Source organism: Salmo salar, chromosome 16 (assembly GCF_965601325.2).
Source record: "Salmo salar chromosome 16, fSalSal1, whole genome shotgun sequence".
Classification (NCBI taxonomy): Eukaryota; Metazoa; Chordata; class Actinopteri; order Salmoniformes; family Salmonidae; genus Salmo; species Salmo salar.
This window is the reverse complement of record NC_138306.1, coordinates 79,707,682-79,732,350: the sequence shown is the minus strand read 5'-3', so window position 1 is coordinate 79,732,350 and position 24,669 is coordinate 79,707,682. Positions and strand designations below refer to the sequence as shown.

General features: G+C 44.2%; 4 protein-coding genes across 8 annotated transcripts; 2 read left to right on the top strand and 2 right to left on the bottom strand.

The window, feature by feature from the left end:
- Window positions 1-23: 23 nt before the first annotated feature.
- On the bottom strand, window positions 24-3,914 carry LOC106574661 (coagulation factor VII). Its single transcript, XM_014150656.3, has 8 exons — window positions 3,717-3,914; window positions 3,208-3,380; window positions 3,086-3,110; window positions 1,750-1,863; window positions 1,482-1,625; window positions 1,180-1,274; window positions 965-1,085; window positions 24-837 (listed from the first exon to the last, which is right to left on the bottom strand). The coding sequence occupies exons 1-8, from the start codon at window positions 3,811-3,813 to the stop codon at window positions 293-295; spliced, it is 1,314 nt and encodes a 437-aa protein (XP_014006131.1). The 5' UTR covers window positions 3,814-3,914; the 3' UTR covers window positions 24-292.
- A 3,523-nt stretch (window positions 3,915-7,437) lies between these two features.
- Window positions 7,438-12,168, bottom strand: LOC106574652 (uncharacterized). Of its 4 annotated transcripts, none has more exons than XM_014150645.3 (8): window positions 11,984-12,168; window positions 11,568-11,778; window positions 11,250-11,372; window positions 10,853-11,085; window positions 10,366-10,503; window positions 9,846-10,119; window positions 9,638-9,721; window positions 7,438-9,542 (listed from the first exon to the last, which is right to left on the bottom strand). In XM_014150645.3, the coding sequence occupies exons 2-8, from the start codon at window positions 11,752-11,754 to the stop codon at window positions 9,400-9,402; spliced, it is 1,182 nt and encodes a 393-aa protein (XP_014006120.2). In that variant the 5' UTR covers window positions 11,755-11,778; window positions 11,984-12,168; the 3' UTR covers window positions 7,438-9,399. The 4 variants fall into 4 exon arrangements, with proteins under 4 accessions (XP_014006120.2, XP_014006121.2, XP_014006122.2 ...); XM_014150646.3 differs by having other exon boundaries at window positions 12,017-12,168; XM_014150647.3 differs by having other exon boundaries at window positions 11,568-11,766; window positions 11,984-12,163.
- A 442-nt stretch (window positions 12,169-12,610) lies between these two features.
- On the top strand, window positions 12,611-17,822 carry LOC106574650 (histone-lysine N-methyltransferase SETDB2). Of its 2 annotated transcripts, XM_014150643.2 has the most exons (10): window positions 12,611-12,709; window positions 13,004-13,080; window positions 13,218-13,331; window positions 13,408-13,560; window positions 13,697-14,546; window positions 14,646-14,815; window positions 16,487-16,762; window positions 16,983-17,188; window positions 17,268-17,356; window positions 17,473-17,822. In XM_014150643.2, the coding sequence occupies exons 2-10, from the start codon at window positions 13,053-13,055 to the stop codon at window positions 17,588-17,590; spliced, it is 2,004 nt and encodes a 667-aa protein (XP_014006118.1). In that variant the 5' UTR covers window positions 12,611-12,709; window positions 13,004-13,052; the 3' UTR covers window positions 17,591-17,822. The 2 variants fall into 2 exon arrangements, with proteins under 2 accessions (XP_014006118.1, XP_014006117.1); XM_014150642.3 differs by having other exon boundaries at window positions 12,625-13,080.
- A 3,457-nt stretch (window positions 17,823-21,279) lies between these two features.
- On the top strand, window positions 21,280-23,191 carry LOC106574649 (protein CREG1). The gene is made up of 5 exons (XM_082962420.1): window positions 21,280-21,684; window positions 22,279-22,398; window positions 22,498-22,671; window positions 22,706-22,790; window positions 23,121-23,191. Exons 1-5 carry the CDS (start codon window positions 21,400-21,402, stop codon window positions 23,189-23,191), a joined length of 735 nt encoding a protein of 244 aa, XP_082818546.1. The 5' UTR covers window positions 21,280-21,399.
- The last annotated feature ends 1,478 nt before the right edge of the window (window positions 23,192-24,669 follow it).

Sequence of the window (24,669 nt, the reverse complement as noted above, 5' to 3'; positions counted from 1 at the left end):
ATCAGTTAGGAAAACAATCCAACTTCATTTTCAAATAACTATTTATTTTTTCTGGCTGAATAAACTGTAATTTTTATCAAACACAGACGTTAATACTTGGATCAAAGAAAATATATATCTTAGGTTTGTCTAAGAAACTATAAAGATTAATGTCATCATTATATTTATAATTGATATCTTAATCCAGATTCTAGTTTGGTGCAGGATTGTGTCTTGGACTATTATCCAGCATCATCCTTGAGGAGATCTGTCAGTGTTTTTTGGAGGGGTGTTTTTAAGTGGACACTCCCACTCAGCCGGTCGCCATGGTCTGATTGATCCAGTCCAGGAAGTTAGAGACGCGGGTATAGATTCCGTAGACGTCCTCTTGGGCGCACCCTTTACCCCAGCTCACCACGCCCGTCAGAAACCAGGTGTTCTTGTAACGGGTGACCAGGGGCCCTCCGCTGTCCCCCTGGCACGCATCCTTTTTCCCGTCCCTGAACCCAGCACACAGCATGTTTCTGGTCACATTGAGGCCTGTGGTGCGACACTCCTGTAGGGGGACCCGAGGAACCTCCAGCCTCTGGAGCAGAGTGGACGGGGGTCCTGACTGAGCCAGGCGGCCCCAGCCACTCACCACGGAGGTGCGCATGGCCCCCAGCGTGCGCCCGAAGGAGCCATCCAAGGCGGGCAGGCACACAGGCACCACGAAGGGTCCAAGCACTACTTCCCTCTTGAGGTAGAGCAGAGACAGGTCCCGGTCCGTGGAGGTGTGGTTGTATTGGGGGTGGATCAGCATCCTCGTCACCCGCCGAACCTGCTCCGTGCCCTCCTTCTTCGCACGGTTGTGTTCACCTTTAAGGGGGAGGAACTCAGGATCAGTGGACAGTGAACACTCAGAGGTGATAGTTAGCATTGGGTTTGTGGCAGCTGAGATACTGGGAGCGTTGAGAGAACACTGTAATACCATTTGCCCACTCACCCACTGTGACTTGCCAATGGGAGGCAGTCGTGTGCCACATACAGTGGGCAGCAGTAAGGATCCAATGTGGAGCCAAGAGGATCCCCCCACATTTATATTCATTCATGTACTCCAGCAAAACCTGCAGTGACAGAGGGAGAGGAGAGTGTGAGACAGACATAGACCTGGATCTAGCCACGTGTTGGTCAGTCAATAACTACAGTGCAATGCTATACCTGCCATGGGCACTCTCCCTTAGGACAAATTGTGCCTTTCACAATTCGGGGCCCGGGCCTGAACGTTTTCACAATTCTTCCACAGGGAAAAGCAACTAAGAGGAGAGAGAGCAAGAGAGAGAGAGAGCGAGAGAGAGAGAGAGAGAGAGAGAGAGAGGTTAGGAGTTGAGGGTAAAGAGAGAATACAGGCAAGAGAAGGACTACAAAAGGAGAAGATTAAGTGCTTGTATGGAGATGGCCTCAAGAAGCACAGGGCTGTTGGGAGTTGTAGTTGTTAGGGTTTGGCCCAGTGTGATACAGACCTTGGGGTATGCAGCTACTGCTGTCATTGCCCAAGCTGTACCCAGGGGCACAGTGACAATGGTGAGACAGGTCTGGAAACTCTGTACAGAAGTGCTCACATCCCCCATTTCTGTACAGACACCCATCATAAGAGTTCATCAATGCTGTGGAGGTAGAGATAGAGACAGACAGGAACCAAGAGACAAGAGAAATGGAAACCATTATTGAAGAAGATCCAAGAGCCAATTTCAGTGATTCGACAGACAGATACAGGTGTGTTGTACCTACTTTGGCCACAGTTCCGTCCTTCAAACCCAGGGAGACATATGCAGATGTAGGTGTTCACCTGACCTACACAGGTAGACCCATTCAAGCAGGGGCCAGACTCACACTGATCCACCACTACAGACAGAGACAATATTAGATTATTATTAGAACCATTATAATGAGCAACAAGAAATATATGTAGATTTGGCTAAATGTACAGTACCAGTCGAAGAGTTGGACACACCTACTCATTCTAGGGTTTTTCTTTATTTTTACTATTTTCTACATGGTAGAATAATAGTGAAGACATCAAACTATGACATAACACACATGGAATCATGTAGTATCCAAAAAAGTGTTAAACAAATCAAAATATATTTTAGATTCTTCAAAGTAGCCACCCTTTGCCTTGATGACAGCTTTGCACACTCTTGGAATTCTCTCAACCAGCTTCACCTGGAATGCTTTTCCAACAGTCTTGAAGGAGTTCCCACATATGCTGAGCACTTGTTGGCTGCTTTTACTTCACTTTGCGGTCCAACTCATCCCAAACCATCTCAACTGGGTTGAGGTCGAGTGATTGTGGAGGCCAGGTCATCTGATGCAGCACTCCATCACTCTCCTTCTTGGTCAAATAGCTTTACACAGCCTGGAGATGTGATGGGTCATTATTGGTGTCCTTCAGTAGTGTTCTTTGCAGCAATTCGACCATGAAGGCCTGATTCACACAGTCTCTGAACAGTTGATGTTGAGATGTGTCTGTTACTTGAACTCTGTGAAGAATTTATTTGGGCTGCAATTTCTGAGGCTGGCAACTCTAATGAACTTATCCTCCGCAGCAGAGGTAACTCTGGGTCTTCCTTTCCTGTGGCGGTCCTCATGAGAGCCAGTTTCATCATTGCGCTTGATGGTTTTTGTGACTGCACTTGAAGAAACTTTCAAAGTTCTTGACAATACAACTAATTGGCTCAAACGCATTAAGGAAAGAAATTCCACAAATTCACTTTTAAGAAGGCACACCTGTTAATTGAAATGATTTCCAGATGACTACCTCATGAAGCTGGTTGAGAGAGTGCGAAGAGTGTGCAAAGCTGTCATTAAGGCAAAGGGCGGCTACTTTGAAGAATCTGAAATATAACATATATTTTTATTTGTTTAACACTTTTAACACTTTTTTTGGTTACTAAATGATTCCATATGTGTTAGTTCATAGTTTTGATGTCTTCACTATTATTCCACAATGTAGAAAATAGTAAAAATAAAGAAAACCCCTTGAATGAGTAGCTGTGTCCAAACTTTTGACTGGTACTGTACGTTAAAGTTGAGTGTAGCTTTGAGTCCCCTGAAGATAGCCTACCTGAGTAGCTCTTCCAGAACTCCTCCTGCATAAAACAAGAGAGAGGGGTATTCTAATGTTCTGGGACAAATATGGAGAACCTACCTCCTCAGATTCCATCTGATCATTCAGTTTACACTCACCAATTGTTCGGGGAGGGTGAAGATCTCCCGTGCCTCCTCGTAGCCACATCGCTCCTCCAGACACTCTCTCTCCAGGTCTCCCAGTCTCAGCTCCTCCAGCAGGCTGTTAGCACGCCGCGAGCGCTGATGATGGAGCACCCCACTGGCCTCCTGTGTACTCAGGAACACTGGAGCTGCCAGGACGGGACATGACTGCTCACACTACATAGACTTTAAATTGATAGACATCTAACAAACTTCCACAGGAACAGAGTACAAATAGTAGTAAAAGGAAGAAGAATCCTAATGAAGACCATGGGTGGTTGAAAAGTTGCTATTAATGCACACACAAGGCTGTAAACAGTCTCTGTACGCAAATACAGTCAAACTGACAGAAAGACAGATAGACAGACAGACAGGAACTCAAGCAGGGCATTGAATAGCCAGCAGCGTGTGGTGCTGTATTTGAAAGGTACAGGGCTGAACCAAGAACCACCAAAGTAATTTACATCCTCAGATCTGAGACTCACCTCCAGGAAGTCCGGTGCAGGCTGGGATACAGAGGGCCAGCAGGATAAGGTGGCTGAGCTTCACTTTCAGAGCGTCCGTGGTCGTAGACGACTCCATTACTGAGCTCTCAGGGCTTGACCCAAGTTCAGTCCTCCCACAAACACATACTCCACACACAGCAAATCAGTCTCTCTCTCTGCCCTCCCTGATAGAACATGTATCAGGGTAAACCCACGAGGCAGTTGGCTGGGAGACTAACATTGTGAAATACAGTGACTGGACTGGAGCCAAGGAGGCATTACTAGTATCACACCAACAGGAGGTGCTGTTGTATGACAACACAGTGGAGGCAGGATATTTTTCCACATGATAAAGCATGTATTCAATGTATCAAAAATGTAAATAACTCATTGTTGATCGAATGTGCAGTTACTGCTCTTTTGCTTTGTAAGGCAGTATAGTTTACAGTGCAGAAAGCTATGATGGCTCTGAGGCAACATATCCTCAATGCAACTTCCTAAAATAACTGCCCACCTCAATATTAATGTAGTCTATTGCCACTATAGAACTAACACTTTACATTGAGGGAGGGAAGACAGACCTGTCACTGAGGAAGATACAGTGCCTTCAGAAAGTGTTTGTACCCTTTCACTTATTCCACAGTTCGTTGTATTACAGCCTGATTTCAAAATTGATCAAATTTACCCATCTACACATAATACCCCATAATGACAAAGTGAAAACATGTTATTAGAAATGTTTGCAAATGTATTGAAAATGAAATACAGAAATATATTCTTTTAACATTTCTTCAAGTTCTGTCAAATTGGTTGTTGATCATTGCTAGACAACCATTTTCCATAGATTTTCAAGTAGATTTAATTCAAAACTGTAACTCGGCCACTCAAGAACATTCACTGAAAGGTGAATTCATCTCCCAGTGTCTGGTGGAAATAAGACTGAATCAGGTTTTCCTCTAGGATTTTGCCTGTGCTTAGCTCTATTCTGTTTATTTTTATGCTAAAAAACTCCACAGTCATTAACAATTACAAGCATGCCCATAACATGATACAGCCACCAATATGCTTGAAAATATGGAGAGTGATACTCAATAATGTGTTGTATTGGATTTGTCCCAAACATAACACTTTGTATTCAGGACAAAAAGTTAATTCCTTTCCCACATTTTTTGCAGTATTACTTTAGTGCCTTGTTGCAAACAGGATGCGTGTTTTGAAATATTTGTATTCTGTAGATGCTTCCTTCTTTTCACTGTGATTTAGGTTAGTATTGTGGAGTAACCACAATGTTGTTGATCCATCCTCAGTTTTCTCTCATCACAGCCATTAAACGTTGTAACTGTTTTAAAGTAAAATATTTTTACCTTTATTTAACTAGGCAAGTCAGTTAAGAACAAATTCTTATTGACAATGACAGCCTAGGAACAGTGGGTTAACTGCCTTGTTCAGGGGCAGAACGACAGATTTTTATCTTGTTAGCTCAGAGATTCAATCTGAGCACCTTTCAGTAATTGATCCAACACTTAAACCACTAGGCTACCTACATTGACCTCATGGTGAAATACCTAAGTGGCTTCCTTCCTCTCCGGCAACTGAGTTAGGAAGGACGCCTCTATATTTGTAGTGTACACCATCCAAAGTGTAATCAATAACTTCACCATGCTCAAATGGATATTCAGTGTCTGTTTTTTCTTTTCTTCCTACCAATAGGTGCCCTTCTTTGCAAGGCATTGGAAAACCTCCCTGGTCTTTGTGGTTTAATCCCGTGTGGCTCAGTTGGTAGAGCATGGTTTTTGCAACACCAGGGTTGTGGGTTCAATTCCCACAGGGGACTAGTACGGGGGGGAAAATTATGAAATGTATGCATTCACTACTGTAACTCGCTCTGGATAAGAGCGTCTGCTAAAATGTAAAAAAAAAAAATGTACTGCTTGACTGAAGGACCTTACAGATAACTGTGTGGGGTACAGAGATGATCGAAAATCATGTTTAACATTATTATTGCAAACAGAGTCCATGAAACATTTTATGTGACTTAAGCAAATTTTATCCTGAACTTTAGACTTGCCATAACAAAGGGTTTGAATACTTATTGACTCAATACATTTCAGCTTTTCATTTTGTATTAATTTGCAAAATGTTCTAAAAACATAGTTCAACTTTCACATTATAGGGTATTGTGTAGGTATTATAGGGTATTACCTTTCATTGTGTGTAACCCACTTGGTTTCTCAAATGACTGCCTCACCTGGTTCACCAACTACTTCTCTGATAGAGTTCAATGTCAAATCGGAGGGCCTGTTGTCCGGACCTCTGGCAATCTCTATGGGGGTGCCACAGGGTTCAATTCTCGGGCCGACTCACTTCTCTGTATACATCAATGATGTCGCTCTTACTGCTGGTGATTCTCTGATCCACCTCTACGCAGACGACACCATTCTGTATACTTCTGGCCCTTCTGTGGACAGTGTGTTAACTAACCTCCAGACGAGCTTCAATACCATACAACTCTCCTTCCGCGGCCTCCAACTGCTCTTAAATGCAAGTAAAACTAAATGCATGCTCTTCAACCGATCGCTGCCTGCACCTGCCCGCCCGTCCAGCATCACTACTCTGGACTCAGACTCACATTAAGCATCTCCAATCCAAAATTAAATCTAGATTCGGCTTCCTATTTCGCAACAAAGCATCCTTCACTCATGCTGCCAAACATACCCTCGTAAAACTGACCATCCTACCGATCCTCAACTTCGGCGATGCAATTTACAAAATAGCCTCCAACACTCTACTCAACAAATTGGATGCAGTCTACCACAGTGCCATCCGTTTTGTCACCAAAGCCCCATATACTACCCACCACTGCAACCTGTACGCTCTCGTTGGCTGGCCATCGCTTCATACTCGTCGCCAAACCAACTGGCTCCAGGTCATCTACAAGTCTTTGCTAGGTAAAGCCCCACCTTATCTCAGCTCACTGGTCACCATAGCAGCACCCACCCGTAGCACGTGCTCCAGCAGGTATATCTCACTGGTCACCCCCAAAGCCAATTCCTCCTTTGGCTGCCTTTCCTTCCAGTTCCCTGCTGCCAATGACTGGAACGAACTGCAAAAATCACTGAAGCTGGAGACTCATATCTCCCTCACTAGCTTTAAGCACCAACTGTCAGAGCAGCTCACAGATCACTGCACCTGTACATAGCCCATCTGTAAATAGCCCATCCAACTACCGCATTACCATACTGTATATATTTATTTATCTTGCTCCTTTGCACCCCAGTATCTCTATTTGCACATTCATCTTCTGCACATCACTCCAGTGTTTAATTACTATATTGTAATTACTTCGCCACCATGGCCTATTTATTGCCTTACCTCCCTTATCTTACCTCATTTGCGCACACTGTATATAGACTTTTTCTACTGTATTATTGACTGTATGTTTGTTTATTCCATGTGTAACTCTGTGTTGTTGTATGTGTCGAACTGCTTTGCTTTATCTTGGCCAGGTCGCAGTTGTAATTGAGAACTTGTTCTCAACTAGCCTGCCTGGTTAAATAAAGGTGATTTTTTTTTTTTTAATACCGGTAGGTCAGTGACAAAAAACTCTCAATTTAATCCATGTAACACAATTCTTTGGAGGGAAAAGTCAAGGGGTGTGAATACTTTCTGAAGGCACTGTAATGATGAAGAAGACAGTACAATAACAGTTGTTGACATGTGGTTAGATTTGGTAATGAGACACCATTTATTGGGCCTGAAGGATACAAAAAAAATATATAATAAACATGATCCACGTGAAAAGCAGCATGTACTGTAGACGTTAGATAATGAAGGTTTTCACACCTTAATTACAGTACATACCGTAAATTCCAGACTATAAGCCGCAACTTTTTTCCCAGGCTTTGAACCTCGCGGCTTAAACAATGACGCGGCTAATATATGGATTTTTCCCGCTTTCATTTTTTTTTTTCCAAAAAAACACATTCTGTGACGTGCTCAGTTTTTTGGCGGCATGAAGCTTTCATTAGACCAATGAAATTGCCGAACGGGTTAAGGTCAAACAACTTTTTAGTTTACTGTTTAGATTAAATCGAGCGCTCTCAAACTTCCCATCAATCTGATTACGGTAGTCATTTTGTCACCCTCATCATGGCAAAGACACAGAGAAATGCATATGATGCAGCTTTCAAGTTGAAGGCGATTGATCTGGCTGTTGGAAAAGGAAATAGAGCTGCTGCACGGGAGCTTGGTCTTAATGAGTCGATGATAAGACGTTGGAAACAGCAGCGTGAGGAATTGACTCAGTGCAAAAAGACAATTAAAGCTTACTGCAAATTTTGTATTTTTTGTTACAAGCCGTGTTTCGTTAAAGCCTATTTATTTTTGTTACAAGTCGTGTTTCGTTAAAGCCTATTTATTTTTGTTACAAGCCGTGTTTCGTTAAAGCCTGTGTAAAGTTCATTTGTTTCAATGTACCGGTAGGCACCTGCGGCTTATAGACATGTGCGGCTTATTTATGTTCAAAATATATATATTTTTTTAATTCAGTGGGTGTGGCTTATATTCAGGTGCGTTTAATAGTCCGGAAATTACGGTAATTAGAGATTGTAACAGTGAATACTATTGTATGTGGGCATAATCGACCAGCATAAATACTTTTATTCAACTTTAAAACACAATTTGGCAGGGCATATTACCTTTCAAATAACATCATTAGGTTCTATCCAAATGAAAATAAGACTGATAAAATAAGTTACCATTGAACTGCCATAAATCACAATGTTTCCCTTTGCATAACTTGGAAACAAGGAATGTAGAAATGTTGCAGGGTACTGTCTACCTGCTTCTGCAATCAATGTATATGATCAAATGTACTTTAAAAAAGTTTAACTTTTTATTCTTCAACTCAAACTCGATATGAGTATAAAGTTTACGGTATAATTCCAAGTCGAAACAGATCGCGCATATATTCTGATGAAATTCTGTGACGTTTTGGTTGTTCGGCAGGGTTTTTCCCCCGGCTGTTCATCACACGTTTTTCTTGAGGCTTGTCAAAGTTCCGTAGCCGAAGTCTACGCCCCTTCATCGGTGATTGGTCAACAATAGGGAATCTTCAAGGAAGTGCTTGTTGTCATTCAACGAGAGACGACTAGTTTTCATGCAGATGTTAAGAAATACTGTACCAAAAATCTTAGATGTAAAATTGAGCAACTAAGACCTCCTCAGCAAAAACACAAAATTATTTATAGATTTATCTTAAATTAATTGAGACTATTTTGAGGAAGTGTACTGACTATGGTGTCTCAAGAGGTACAAACAGTAATATTTCCACTTCTTTCAAATTTTTCAAGCGAAGGTATTTTAAGGGAGTTTGCGAGCGTAAACTCCAACTGATCTCTAAAATATATTTAATGGAGACACAGTTGAGAACAGTTACTAGTATGGTCGAGAGAGATTGCTGAGCTTTCAGCTGGGGAGTAAACCAAGGCAAACCTGGAAGGCCTTAAGGCCTTAAGAGTAAAATTGGGAAAATAAGCACTTTTACACAAGGTAATTATTTGTGCATAGTAATCTTTTTCATTGTAAGGTACACAGATGTTGTTATGAGTTACAACAACCAAACGGAGGTAAGGTATGTGTGTCAGTGCTATGATGCGCGCTTTATGTCCTATAGGGGGCAGTCTCAGAGCATCTTTAGTATTTCATGGATGGGTTCCTGTGCGTTCCTCAATCCATCCTTCCACTCCTGGGGTACAGATCCACCCGTGTACCCTGCCCTCGCCCCCAGCAGAGCCCCCAAAGCAAAACCCCTGTTGCAGTTCTCTCCTGAAAAAGACACACCGACACTTTAGACTGACAATTCTCAAAACACACACCTTAAAACAGATGAATTGGCACCACATGCAAACAAACAAACTTACCGCCACAATTGGTGTTTGCCAGGATCCCTCCATGAGGGTCACTGTGAAATTCGTGTGCTAGGTAGAACATACTACTGAGGGCAGCTATAAAGGACACACAAACTTCTATTAGACTCAGTGGACACTTGCATCACACATTTAAATGGAACTAAATCACACTGCTGTGGATAGGTAGACAAAGAGAAGAGAGAGAGAGAGTGATAGACACCTCGGGTGTAGCAGGCCATGCCAAGCATTTCCACTGCACTCTGGTGAACCTTGAGCCCCTCTGCAGAAGAGGTTGGAAACCTGGCTGCTTTCTGTATGTAGGGCTTGCAAGTGTCCCATGCGTCCAGCTCGGGTGACTTAAGGGCGGCCTCCGCTTGCTGCTTCAGACACTCCCCATTCAGAGTGGCATGGAGGGCTCGGGCGTACAGCGTCACATATTTCTCCACCTTGGGGTGGGGGTGGGTGAGCCGGACAAACTCTACCGCTGCAGACACCTGGGAGAGGAAGAGAGAAAGGACAGTAAAAGAGGGGGAGAGAGAGTGAGTTTCATTGGGAAAATCTTCATTTCTTGTGTTCTCGTCTCCTTCTCAAAACCCATTGGATGAGAAGTTCAATGGTCCCTCCCCTCTGACCTTCTTATCCAATGGGTTTTGAGATGAGGCAAGGAGAGAAGGATCAAGGAAATGCAATTGAGATTCTCCTATTCAAATATTCCAAAAAGGGGTGGGTGCAACACTTGCAGCTTGGTCCTCATTGGCTGTGGCAGAGAGAAGCACAAAGGGGATGGCCATGGGGAGGCAGCCAATAGCGTCTAGCTGGCTGTCGGGGACTGACACGTTCATCTTCTGCTGGTAGCGCTGCTCTGCAAACTCCAACACCTGGAACACATAGACAAGACACACAAACGTAACACCTGGAACACATAGACAAGACACACAAACGTAACACCTGGAACACATAGACAAGACACACAAACGTAACACCTGGAACACATAGACAAGACACACAAACATAACACCTGGAACACATAGACAAGACACACAAACATAACACCTGGAACACATAGACATAACAAGTTGAACACATAGACAAGACACAAACACAAGACTTGGAACACATAGACAAGACATGACTAACACCTGGAACACATAGACAAGACAAACTGTGAGACACTGTCTGGTTAGGTGTGTAACTTCATATCTATGCATGCATGTGCGTGTGCATTACCTTGCTGGAGGAAGTGGGTCTGGGGTCTTGCCAGTCGGAGAAGAATGCTCTGTGGAAGGACTCTGCGTAGGTGTCTCCATGTGTTCCTGGCGTGGTCATGAAGTGTACGTAATCAGCCAGCACCGCCCCCCTCGCCGCTGGTTCTGCCACGCTGGCAAACTTCCCCCCTGTCAGGGCCTGTGCCACCCTCAGGGAGCAGATGGCATTCAGGGTATTCTCACCTGCCTGGAGACCTGCACAGAGATATACTTTAATGAATAATTGATAATATGTATTGTCAATAATTATTTTCCTTACAGAACTGCTTTTAAAGATATATACAGACCAAGGTCAGAGACAGTTACTTTTTTCATTTAGTTACATTCATTCGTGAGATGAACTGAAATTAAGTGAGTACCTTGGTGATAGTGGACCGATCCGCCTGATGCCTTCCAGAACTTGAGCTTGTTATGGAGGATTATGCTACCCACAACATGGGGTCTGTTCCCACCAGAGGACCATGCAGTGCGACCGCTCCCCGCTATGGACCGGAGGGAAAGAGACAACAGATTAAGGACTAACTCAAAATGTTTCAATGTACCTATTGCCAGTTTGATGAACATCAGGTGAAGAATGAATGCTCCTGCATATAGCAAACACTCATGTCATGTCATGTCATAATAATGACCAATAAACAACTAATTTTCAAATTCAGTAAAGGGTGATGTTAACATACCTGAGTTGGAGAGGGTGAGGATGCTGGACGGGTGTCTGTTGTTGGGTGCGTTGAAGCCGGTGATCCATCCTCCAAAATCTCTCTTGATGTCGTCGATGTTGTAGTACCAGTGCACGGGCATGGACATGGCGTCGGCGGCACACATTCCCCACAGCGCCTCTCCCACCGACCTTCGTACCTGGGTCATCTCGGCTAGAGACTGGTGGTGTTACTTCAGAAATCAAACACAAAAACATGTATATTTCAATAATAATAGTAGTCTATGTTCAGATGGGTTACCCCGTGGCTACTGGTACTCCAGGGGGCTATATAGGTAACGTTATGCGAGCTGTAATAAAGAGTCCAAACGTGGACATAGACGGGACAGAATTCCTTTAAATTGTTTAGAGTGGTTTAAGAAACATATGCGGTCCTACCGTATAAATGTCAAATTGTAGAATGATCCTCACCCTTTTGAAGGTGTAGTTTCTGCTGCATGTATGAACATCAGAATGCGCATAATGATTTCGATTTAGAACTTGCGTAAATGCATTATTGCTGTGTTACAAAACTACACAGGGTCGTATTCACTTGACACCAAACGGACCAAAACGGGGAGGGACTACCTAAACTTATCCAATAAGAAACTCGTTGTCGTTGCAGAACGTTTCCGTTGCAAAACGTTTTGCTCTAATGAATAGACCTAGAAAATAGCCGACTGCATAACCAGAGTTTGACATAACTACCAATTTACATATTGTAACCGTCAGACAATCAACTCTCGCCAACTGTACATAAGTCCCTCAACATGCAAGATGACGAACATTAAAGTTGAAGAATGTTTCATATTCGTAGTGAAATTGAACTGTTTCACTTTTCAACGGGGTCAATTCATGAAAAGCTAATGAAGAATAGATATATATTCAGTTTTAAAAAGGAGACATTAAATATTGAAACGTTTGACTCAAGCGAATGTAAAATTGGTCAATTTATCTGATTCCCATTGCTTTGTTACGCTACTGTGGATTTGCAGATCGGTAATATGTTGGATTTGTCTTCTATATGAACAAAATAGTGAAGTGCATTGTGGGTATTCGAATTTCATCAATGGAAGTAGACAAAGTAAAATGTCTCGATACCATCAGGGTTAAATAGATAAGGCAGTAGGTACATTAGCTTATGTTTTGAACGAACTGTAAATTGGTGTCGACACTTGTATAATGATGATTTTTTCAAGCAACTTCCTGAAATCAATGCATGCAGCATAGCAAAGATAGCTAGAGGTCTAGCTAACGTTGTTACTTACAACATCCTTACTGGTGTACGTTAGCTGGTAGTACTAGCTAGGCCATCGACGTCGGATACCAATAATATAGATGTAGCTAGATTGGTCTTTGGTAGGCTGTATATCCGGCATAATATTGACTATGTGCCTAGCCAATTGCACATTTTCTTAGCAGGTATCCGAGGAATTCATAACCAGCTGACCATCCATCAATATTGAAAATGGATGGGTCAGAGAAAACAGAAGTTGGTGAGGAATTTTCACTTATACCGTTATATTGTTTCCAGTTTCACATACATCTCATCCAGATTGAAAGATGGAACCAGTTGTTGTTGGAGATCATCATGCAAATGATTTGTTCCTGACATTGTTTTCTCTGATTTCAGCGAGGGCGAAGTCATTCTGGGTACAGGTGGATGTGGAACAAGCATTTGATGAGCTGTATGAATATATGACACACCTGAAGCATGCCATCAAGACCTGCACTGCTACAGACAGAGGTACCATATATACAGTACACACACACACACACACACACTGGCCATTGATGCAATAATTGTTCTGTTTTTGATTTAGAATATGTCCAGGGGATGAATATGATTACCTTATTGGATTCCGGGCTGATTGTGACACCGGCAACTACAGGCCCAGCTACAAATACAGCCCCAGCTACAAATACAGCCCCTGCCACTGGGAATGAGTCTTTTGTGGAGGTGGTTATTGGTGCAGGTACACAGCCTACTTCACGCCCAGTATATCATTAAAGTATTGGATTGATTGGATCCAAACGTGGTCTCTGAGCTATCCCAATATCTCAGTTTGCTGCTAGCGTAACATCTTCCCAACATCTGTCTCCACCACACAGAAATCCTCACAGTTACAGTCCCTGATATTGACGACCCCCAGACTCCACTGCCCCCCCAACAGACAGAGCCCGTCTCCCCTCCCTCACCCCTCCGTTACGATGGCTCCATCATCCCCTTATCGCCCCCCTACCCCAACAGAGAGGACCTCACGGCTCCCCTGCTGCCCCTCCAGCTCCCCTACCAGCTCCATACCTGCAGCCAGGCCTGTGTGCCCCACCTGCCCCCGTCCGCACACCACTTCCGGGGCCACAACCCTCTCAGGATCCCCCTACTCTGCTCCTTCCAGCGGCAGTGTGCTCCCACCCCACCTCTCACTACAGGGATTGAGACCGATTGTGATGGGACTGAACCAGACTCTAAGGGGGAGGGCTCTGAGAATTCTGAGGGTGCAGAGTTGGACTCTGAGGTCACGGAGCGGGGCGTTGTTTACAAGGCTCCATGTGGGCTGAGTCTCTGCACCCCAGGGGAGGTGCTATGTTTTCTGGTTGCCACGGAGAGTCACGGTGTTCTGCAGGTGGACGACTTCACCTTTGACCCCCTGGTGCAGTTGGAGTGTCTGCGGCCACCGCAGTGGCGCCCACCCAGTCTGGCCGAGAGGGACCTGAGCCGGGGGTCAGAGCCAACGCCGGTGGAGTTGTGCCTGCGGGAGGAAGGAGTGCGGCCGGAGGACTTCCGCTACAGGAAGGAGCGTTGGCCTCACGGCTGTTTCCTCAGTTCGGGCCCACTGTTCACCACCTGCTGCGACTGCACTGACGGCTGTGGTGACACGGAGAGCTGTGCCTGCGCTCGTCTGACCCCCGGCGGCAAACACTACTCCCACCAGAGGCTGTCTGAGCCTGTGCGCAAAGGGTGAGTTGGGCTGGGCGTCTGGCTGTGTATCTATTGTGCCTGGTGAGTGCATGCCATTACCAACTACTCATGAGATATGTATCTGTGTGTGTCTGCTAGGCTGTACGAATGCGGTCCATGGTGTGGGTGTGACCGTGGAATGTGCCAGAACCGTGTGGTTCAGCGGGGTCTGCGTGTCCGGCTGCAGGTCTTCCCCACCGGAAACAAAGGATGGGGGGTGCGTTGCCGTGACGACCTAGACAGAGGCACGTTCGTGTGCACATACACAGGTACGCTTAAAATGATTGTTCAGCGAAAATGTACATACAGTGGCTTGCGATAATATTTCACCCCTTTGGCATTTTTCCTATTTTGTTGCCTTACAACCTGGAATTAAAATGTATTTTTAGGGGGATTGTATCATTTGATTTACACAACATGCCTACCACTTTGAAGATGCAAAATATATTTTTTTGTGAAATACACAAGAACTTGAGCGTGCATAACTATTCACCCCCCAAAGTCAATACTTTGTAGAGCCATCTTTTGCAGCAATTACAGCTGCAAGTCTCGTGGGGTATGTCTCTATAAGCTTGGCACATCTAGCCACTGACATTTTTGTCCATTCCTCAAGGCAAAACTGCTCCAGCTCCTTCAAGTTGGATGGATTCCACTGGAGTACAGCAGTCTTAGTCATACCACAGATTCTCAATTGGATTGTGGTCTGGGCTTTGACTAGGCCATTCCAAGGCATTTAAATGTTTCCCCTTAAACCACTCAAGTGTTGCTTTAGCAGTAGGTGGTGAACCTCTGTCCCAGTCCCAAATCTCTGGAAGACTGAAACAGGTTTCCCTCAAGAATTTCCCAGTATTTAGCGCCATCCATCATTCATTCAATTCTGACGAGTTTCCCGGTCCCTGCCGATTAAATGGTGTTCTCGGAGTGATGAGAGGTGTTGGGTTTGTGCCAGACACAGCGTTTTCCATGATGGCCAAAAAGCTCAATTTTAGTCTCATCTGACCAGAGTACCTTCTTCCATATGTTTGGGGAGTCTCCCACATGCCTTTTGGCGAACACCAAACGTGTTTGCATATTTTTTATTTAAGCAATGGCTTTTTTCTGGCAACTCTTCCACAAAGCCCAGCTCTGTGGAGTGTACGGCTTAACGTGGTCCTATAGACAGATACTCCAATCTCTGCGGTGGAGCTTTGCAGCTCCTTCAGGGCTGTCTTTGGTCTCTTTGTTACCTCTCTGATTAATGCCCTCCTTGCCTGGTCCGTGAGTTTTGGTGGGCAGCCCTCTCTTGGCAGGTTTGTTGTGGTGCCATATTCTTTCAATTTTTTAATAATGGATTTAATGGTGCTCCGTGGGCTGTTCAAAGTTTCAGATATTTTTTTGGTTGATCTGTACTTCTCCACACTTTGTCCCTGAACTGTTTGGAGAGCTCCTTGGTGTTCATGGTGCTACTTGCTTGGTGGTGCCCCTTGCTTAGTGGTGTTGGAGACTCTGGGGCCTTTCAGAACAGGTGTATATATATACTGAGATCATGTGACAGATCATGTGACACTTAGATTGCACACAGGTGGACTTTATTTAACTAATTATGTGACTTCTGAAGGTAATTGGTTGCACCAGATCTTATTTAGGGGCTTCATAGCAAAGGGGGTGAATACGTATGCACGCACCACTTTTCCGTTTAATAATTGAATTTTTTTGAAACAATTTTTTTTCTTTCATTTCACTTCACCAATTTGGACTATTTTGTGTATGTCCATTACATGAAATCCAAATAAAAATCAATTTAAAGTACAGGTTGTAACGCAACAAAATAAGAAAAACACCAAGGGGGATGAATACTTTTGCAAGCCACTGTATTTGCATAAGAACCATCCCTTTAATAAAGGCTGAACTGTGGATCCAAATCAAGGATCTGAAACGTTATTAACTTCCCTTCCTTTCAGGTGTAGTTCTCAGGGCAGGACTGGACTCCGACGAGCCCCTCCCACCCAAGCGCCAGAAGGCGGAGCTTCCCTCCGACGACGAGGTGGAGGTGGTAGATGAATGGCTGGCGCCGGCAGGGGAGGGACGAGCGCCTGCAGAGACCCTGGAGCCCTCGCCCCCCTCCTCACCTCCTGACGGGCTTCATGTGCCTGTTATCCAGAGGCCCGGGGTGGAGCTTTCTCCACAGATACAAGCTGTGTTGGTGGGGAGCTCCCTGCCAGTCCAACCTCTCACAGGTACTGGAAACTGGGCCAACGGATGCTTCAGGGGGCTTCAGGGGGCTTCATGGTTCCATTAGCCTGGTTACACCAGACTGACGCTGCACTCAGCATTGTTCCACTGGTTTAACCAGGCTATGGTTCCCAATGATGAACATTGAGAAACGATGCATGGTGGGTGCTTAGATAATATGCAGTCTAACTTATTTTCTTTCCTGTTACACTTTTCCTTCTTCAGGCATGGAGGTTGAAGAGGGTCTGGAGCAAGAGAATGGGGTACAGAAGCCACAGCTGAATTCCCAACCAGACATGAAAGAAGTGGATGTGAAGCTGTCTGTGTCCACAAGCACAAGCCCCAAAAAACTGGGCCCAAAGCGGAACCCTATGGAGCACCGGTATTACCTAGATGCCACGAAGGAGGGGAACGTGGGAAGGTTCATAAATGTAGGTGTATGACGGTGTGACTATCTACTCCCATTCTTTAACCCACCCACTCATAACCTCTGACATTTTGTCTCTACAGCACAGCTGCGACCCCAACCTATTTGTGCAGAACGTCTTCACTGACTCTCATGATCCAAACTTCCCCGTCATCGCCTTCTTCACCAGCAAGTAAGTGTCCGGAATAGTCCCTTTTTAATGGGTAATGATTTTGTGATAAAACTACGCGATTGGGTTGATATATCAGTACCAACAGCAGATTGTGCTTTTTCTATATTTTCTTGCAGAGTGGTGAAGGTGGGGACTGAGTTGACCTGGAACTACTCCCACAGCCCTAACTGTGACCCGGAACAGGAAGTGACATGTCAGTGTGGCAGTGAAGGCTGTCAGGGACTGCTGGCCTGAACCTTGAGATGAACACAGAAACAAAATACTCCATTAAAGCCTGCTTCCAGACCCATTACATAGTCAGCTTGTGCTGTAACCAAATCTGCCTTCAGACCAGGCCACAATGACCCCAAGATGTGTATGATAGTGGACAACCAGTTATGCTTTGCCCTCATCACAATTGTCTATTAACCTGTAAATGAGCCTTTGTATATTTAACAAAAATAAACTCAGCAAAAATAGAAATGTCCTCTCACTGTCAACTGCATTTATTTTCAGAAAATTTAACATGTGTAAATATGTGTATGAACATAAGATTCAACAACTGAGACAAAACTGAACAAGTTCCACAGACATGTGACTAACATAAATGAAATAATGTGTCCCTGAACAAAGGGGGGGTCAAAATCAAAAGAAACAGTATCTGGTGTGGCCATCAGCTGTATTAGGTGCTGCAGTGCATCTCCTAATGGACTGCACCAGATTTGCCAGTTCCTGCTGTGAGATGTTACCCCACTCTTCCACCAAGGCACCTGCAAGTTCCTGGACATTTCTGGGGGGAATGGCCCTAGCTCTCACCCTCCGATTCAACAGGTCCCAGACGTGCTCAATGGGATGGAGATGCAGGCTCTTCGCTGGCCATGGCAGAACACTGACATTCCTGTCTTGCAGAAAATCACGCACAGAACGAGCAGTATGGCTGGTGGCATTGTCATGCTGGAGGGTCATATCAGGATGAGCCTGCAGGAAGGGTACCACATGAGGGAGGAGGATGTCGTCCCTGTAATGCACAGCGTTGAGATTGCCTGCAATGACAACAAGCTCAGTCCGATGATGCTGTGACACACCGCCCCAGACCATGATGGACCCTCCACCTCCACATCGATCCGCTCCAGAGTACAGGCCTCGATGTAACGCTCACTCCTTCGATGATAAACACGAATCCAACCATCACCCCTGGTGAGACAAAACCGTGACTTGTCAGTGAAGTGCACTTTTTTCCAGTCCTGTCAGGTCCAGCGACGGTGGGTTTGTGCCCATAGGCGACGTTGTTGCCAGTGATGTCTGGTGAGGACCTGCCTTACAACAGGCCTACAAGCCCTCAGTCCAGCCTCTCAGCCTATTGAGGACAGTCTGAGCACTGATGGAGGGATTATGCGTTCCTGGTGTAACTCGGGCAGTTGTTGTTGCCATCCTGTACCTGTCCCGCAGGTGTGATGTTCGGATGTACCGATCCTGTGCAGGTGTTGTTACACGTGGTCTGCCACTGCAAGGATGATCAGCTGTCCGTCCTGTCTCCCTGTAGCGCTGTCTTAGGCGTCTCACAGTACGGACATTGCAATTTATTTCCCTGGCCACATCTGCAGTCCTCATGCCTCCTTGCAGCATGCTTAAGGCACAATCACGCAGATGAGCAGGGACCCTGGGCATCTTTATTTTGGTGTTTCTCAGAGTCAGTAGAAAGGCCTCTTTAGTGTCCTAAGTTTTCATAACTGTGACCTTAATTGCCTACCGTCTTTAAGCTGTTAGTGTCTTATCGACCGTTCCACAGGGGCATGTTCATTCATTGTTTATGGTTCATTGAACAAGCATGGGAAACAGTATGTAAACACTTTACAATGAAGATCTGTGAAGTTATTTGGATATTTACGAATTGTCTTTGAAAGACAGGGTCCTGAAAAAGGGATGTTTCTTTTTTTGCTGAGTTTATAAATGCAACATGCAACAATTTCATTGATTTGACTGAGTTCCAGTTCATATGAGGAAATCAGTCAACTGAAATAAATTCATTAGGCCCTAATCTATGGATTTTACATGACTGGGAGTACAGATATACATCTGTTGGTCACAGATACCTTGAAAAAAATGGGCCTCACATTGGGCCTCAGGATCTCGTCACAGTATTTTTGTACATTCAAATTGCCATCCATAAAATCCAATTGTGGTTGTCTGTAGCTTATGCCTGCCCATACCATAACCCCACCGCCACCATGGGGCACTCTGTTCACAACATTGACATCAGCAAACCGCTTGCCCAAATGACGCCATACACGTGGCCTGGTGTTGAGGCTGGTTGGACGTACTGCAAAATTCTCTAAAATGATGTTGGAGGCAGCTTATGGTAGAGCAATGGACATTTAATTATCTTGCAACAGCTCTGTTGGCAGGTAGCCTAGCAGTTAAGAGCGTTGGGCTAGTAATTGAAAGGTTGCTGGTTTAAATCCCCAAGCTGACTAGGTAAAACAAAACAAATATGTCGATTTGCCTTTGTGCAAAGCACATAACCCTAATTGCTCCTATAAGTTACTCTGGATAAGAGTATTTACAAAATGACAAAAAAATGAATCATGCAGTCAGCATACCAATTGCATGCTCCCTCAAAACTTGAGATGTGGCATTGTGACAAAACTGCACATTTGAGAGGCCCTTTGTCCCCAACACAAGGTGCAACGGTATAATGATTGTGTTGTTTAATCAGCTTCTTAATATGCCACACTTGTCAAGCGGATGGATTATTTTGGCAAAGGAGAAATGCTCATTAACAAGGATATTAACAAATCTGTACAGAAAATGACAAAGCTTGGTGTGTATGGAACATTAATGGAATCTTTTATTTCAGCACATGAAACCAACACTTTACATGTCGCATTTTTGTTCAGTGTAGCAGTTTGTAGAGCATGGGGCTTGTAACGCCAGGGTAGAGGGTTCAATTCCCAGGACCACCCATATGTGAAATGTGCACATGCATGATTAAGTCTCTTAGGCTAGAAGCATCTGCAAGATGGCATATTTTAGAAATGAGACCATCATTGTATGAGGTCCACCATTGAGCCAAATCAAGATGTGTAGATTAAGTAGTCACTGAATGCTTTTAGTGGACCAGTTCAGTTGACTGCGTTGTCAACTAAGACCTGTAGAAATGTAAAGCACTTGAAGGGGTTCAACTGTCTAAGAGTTTACCCAGTTGGAAATTCTAAAGGAAATGTTTTCCACATCAAAACCCTAGAACACTTACATACAAGAGGCAAATGTAGGCCAACTAGGGTCTTAGTACAATACTTATTAGGAAACACAAAAATAAGTGCACTTGCAGTAAAAACATTGTACATTTAAAACTATTGTCTTTGGCAGTACAGTCATCTCTAGGCGCCTCGTCAGTCTTCTAGAGGAGCAGCACGGCTTGGATGTTTGGAAGAACACACACACATCAGAATTGTGGACGCCACCCTGTGTTCAGCTCCTCACAGCCAATTGGATGTGCCGGGGAGCAATGCGCCAGTTGTGTCATGGGCACCATTACCCGACAGCTCGAGAATTTATGAACAGATGACAGCGATGTAACTTGTCGCGCGTGTGCAAATGCGATTTGCGCAGTTTCCCGGCCTCAGACGGCGAAATCGGTCTACATAAACTGGCGACCTAGCGAAGCGGCATGTCGGTCTTCTTTTTGGTGACAGCTTTCTTTCCACAACCAACCATCAGTGTTTTGTGGGCTGTTGAAGTGATTCACAGGTGTATTACATGGTCAGGTTTACCGTCAACAGGAGGGATACAAATCTCCCCAAATATTGAATATGTTGAAATGGTCTTTCACGCTAGCACTATTCTAACCGTTTTCGTAAAAAGCAACTTGTTTTTTATAATGGGAACAATTACTGGTAATTGAGTGCGCCTGGATTTGAGAAAAAAAGTTAGGCTCGCGCCCAGCTGTAAAGTCACATGACACAGGTCCCTGATCACGTGACCGCAGCATACAAAACACTCCTCGTTCCTTTCTTTCTACATGTGTTTACAACGTTCTTATACCTCAGTGGTTTGTGGAGGAGATGGAAGTCAACATGAACACATTGCTGGCAGCAGGGCTTCTACTGCTTTTCGCTATGCCCGGCGAACTTTACAGAATCCCTCCGCACGAGGAAGTCGCCAGGATGGCTAGATTCGTCGCCAACCAGTGCAACTGGGCTTCCATGGCCACAATATCGACCCATGAGCCAGTGCAAGGACAACCCTTCTCCAATGCGTTCTCTACCAGTGACGGGCCAGTTGGGTCTGGGACTGGGGTGCCCTACATGTACCTCACCACTATGGAGATCTCTGTCCAGGATTTAATGGTGGGTAGGACAATATTTCTGTCAATTGCAACGTAGGAAAGGTATGGATCACTGTTGTTGCCAACAATGTAAAGACAATACAATGACGTAAAGTCGATGACAGATAAGGTTATTATTTGCATTATGTCGCCTACTGCAAGAAAAAGTCCTTGTTCTATTTGTAGATGACACTTCATTTCTATTTAGAGCCATGACTGAAAGTTGTTAAATTATGCAACTCATTGGCCCATCATGAGTCAGCTGCTTTTGGGGAGTGACACAATTTTTTGTAAATGACGTCACATTTCAGTCTTATGTTGATGGTGGCAATGAATTGACAGCTTCTAGTCTGACCCAGCCAGCACCATGTATGCCAGTTTACGACACACTCTTTGGGCTCAATTCAATCTGCAGTTGTTTTGACGTGTCAGATGTTGAACTGTGTTAGAGCTGTCCAATCCACAAGCGGCTCCTGGCATATACCTAAAGCGAGCAAACCATAGGCTAAACTTTGTACCTTTTCTCTAATATATAACCTACACAGGCCTATATGTGTGATGCCATTCAAAAGGGATGTGCTGAAGAGTAAGGAGATACTGGCTGACTGTGTTTCAGGTGAACCCCCAGGCTTCCTTGTCCATGTCCCTGGCCCAGACAGACTTCTGTAAGAACCAAGGATACGACCCTCAGGATCCCCTTTGTGCCCACATCATCTTCTCCGGCTCTGTGCTGGAGGTGAGGGTTAATGACATACACACAATCAGTCTCACTCACTTGCACAGAGTTTATCTTCATGAATCCTCACTGTTCTGTTTACCTGTATGTCTCTGACAGATTAACGGTACAGAGGCCACCTTTGCCAAGAAAGCCCTGTTCAGCCGCCACCCTGAGATGGTCGACTGGCCCACCGACCACAACTGGTTCTTTGCCAAGATGAACATCACCAAAGTGTGGGTTCTGGACTACTTTGGAGGGGTGAAGACAGTCACCCCAGAAGACTACTTCAAGGCTACCACGGCCCTACAAGGCTACACCCTACAAGGCTACACCCTACAAGGCTACACGGCCTACAAGGGCTACAGGCCCCTACAAGGGCTACAGGCCCTACAAGGCTACACCACGGTGGAGTGAGTGAGCTATTGATGCTTTTCTCTTGCCTCTGAGGCCCTGTCCAGAAACGGCCCCCAGCCTCTGACACTGGATCAGTGACTAGGGGTTTCACTGCCTGGTGCAAATCATCTCAGGATGCACTGTTGTGGAGTGCACCTCTGAAACAGAGTCTGATTGGTCAGATGTCATGGTGTTTGATCAATGTGTCATCGATATGGTTTATTGTCAGGAATGAAAGTAACGAATAGCACTAAGTGCATGTGACAAAAATGTACTGAGTCACTGTTTTAGTTTACAGTGGCTTCAGAACAGCTGACTGTTGTATTTCTGTCTTGTGATTCTTGTAGGAGGACACCACAGTCAGTTTGATGCGGAGGAATCGTACGTTTTCCGTAGGGATCTAGAGGGCAGGGGATGATGGACCCAATATTTGGAATGATGAAGCCATTTTTTTTTGTTAATTCCAACTAAATTTGCTCAATAATGGCCATTTGCTGAATTCCAAATAATGTAATATCTACTGGGGTGTCTGTGGGGGAAGGGGATGGTTTGGAATTCAGTTTCTCTCTTATGCTTCCAATTGAAATGTATGGCTATAGGGATGGATCTCTGTGTGTAATTGCATGAGTGAGCAGGTTATACCCTTTAGGAAGCTCTCTTGTTGTGCAATATAATTATTTTAAGAAGGACTGCCTTCATTGTTAGGGAGTTCATTTGGCTTTTGTAGTTATAAGAAAGAATTGATGGCATCACTCTCCCATGTGAGCAGTCATATGCAGTGTTGTATTTTTACCACAAGAGGGGGAGGTGTGAGGCTTGGTACAGACAGAAGCAACTGGCTTGAAGGGTAGTTTGACCAAATTACATCTGTTGTAGTATGGAGGTGATTTTATTTGTAATGCCATTTGGGGTATGCCAACAAGGGTACCACCACTCTATTGCTTTTGGACAATGCCACCAATAAGCTGTAGCAAGGTAATCAAACCCACATTCTGGGTGGCAGACGCTAGCTCCATAGAATACCTTTTTAATGTAGGTATCCATCATATTACAATACGTTGTAATTTGGGTGAACCATTTCTTTAAAGCAAAGGAAAAACATGACGCTCTTGTTGAATTAAATTGTGTGTTATAGTTAGTGGTATGTGTTGATTATGAAGCATTGCACTTGTCATCTACAAATCCATTTCTCATTTTACAAGTAAACCTTTTTTAGTCTAGTCTTCATTTAATCAGTTTGGGTCTAATTCAATTTCATGCCAAAATATAACTAAATATGACATGCAAAATGTATTCAGTTTTACAACTTCACTTCTGATTTTTGCTGGAATTTAAATACATTCTTTGTATATTGTCTACGTGAAATAAGTATTTTATATATATATATATATATGCTACTCTATTCTAAAAAAAAAACCATCAGTGCCTGAAATGGCTTCATAACATTTTCTGATCACCACCTGTAAAACAAACTGATTGAGGTTTTGATGCTGACACGATACATATTTTTGTAAACAAATTGATGATTTGTATAAATAAAGCTATATTTTGTATGTGCAGTACTTTCCTTTGTTCTTGTAAATGTAATTGTTATCTTATTAAATAATCAGGTTGGTTATCCCATGTAGGATACAAGTAAGCATGACTGGTCACACTGGGCTATTAGGTAGATGAGTCCAATAGAACTAATAGCACAGAGCTCTTCAGTCACTGGGCTATTAGGTAGATGAGTCCAATAGAACTAATAGCACAGAGCTCTTCAGTCACTGGGCTATTAGGTAGATGAGTCCAATAGAACTAATAGCACAGAGCTCTTCAGTCACTGGGCTATTAGGTAGATGAGTCCAATAGAACTAATAGCACAGAGCTCTTCAGTCACTGGGCTACTAAGTAGAT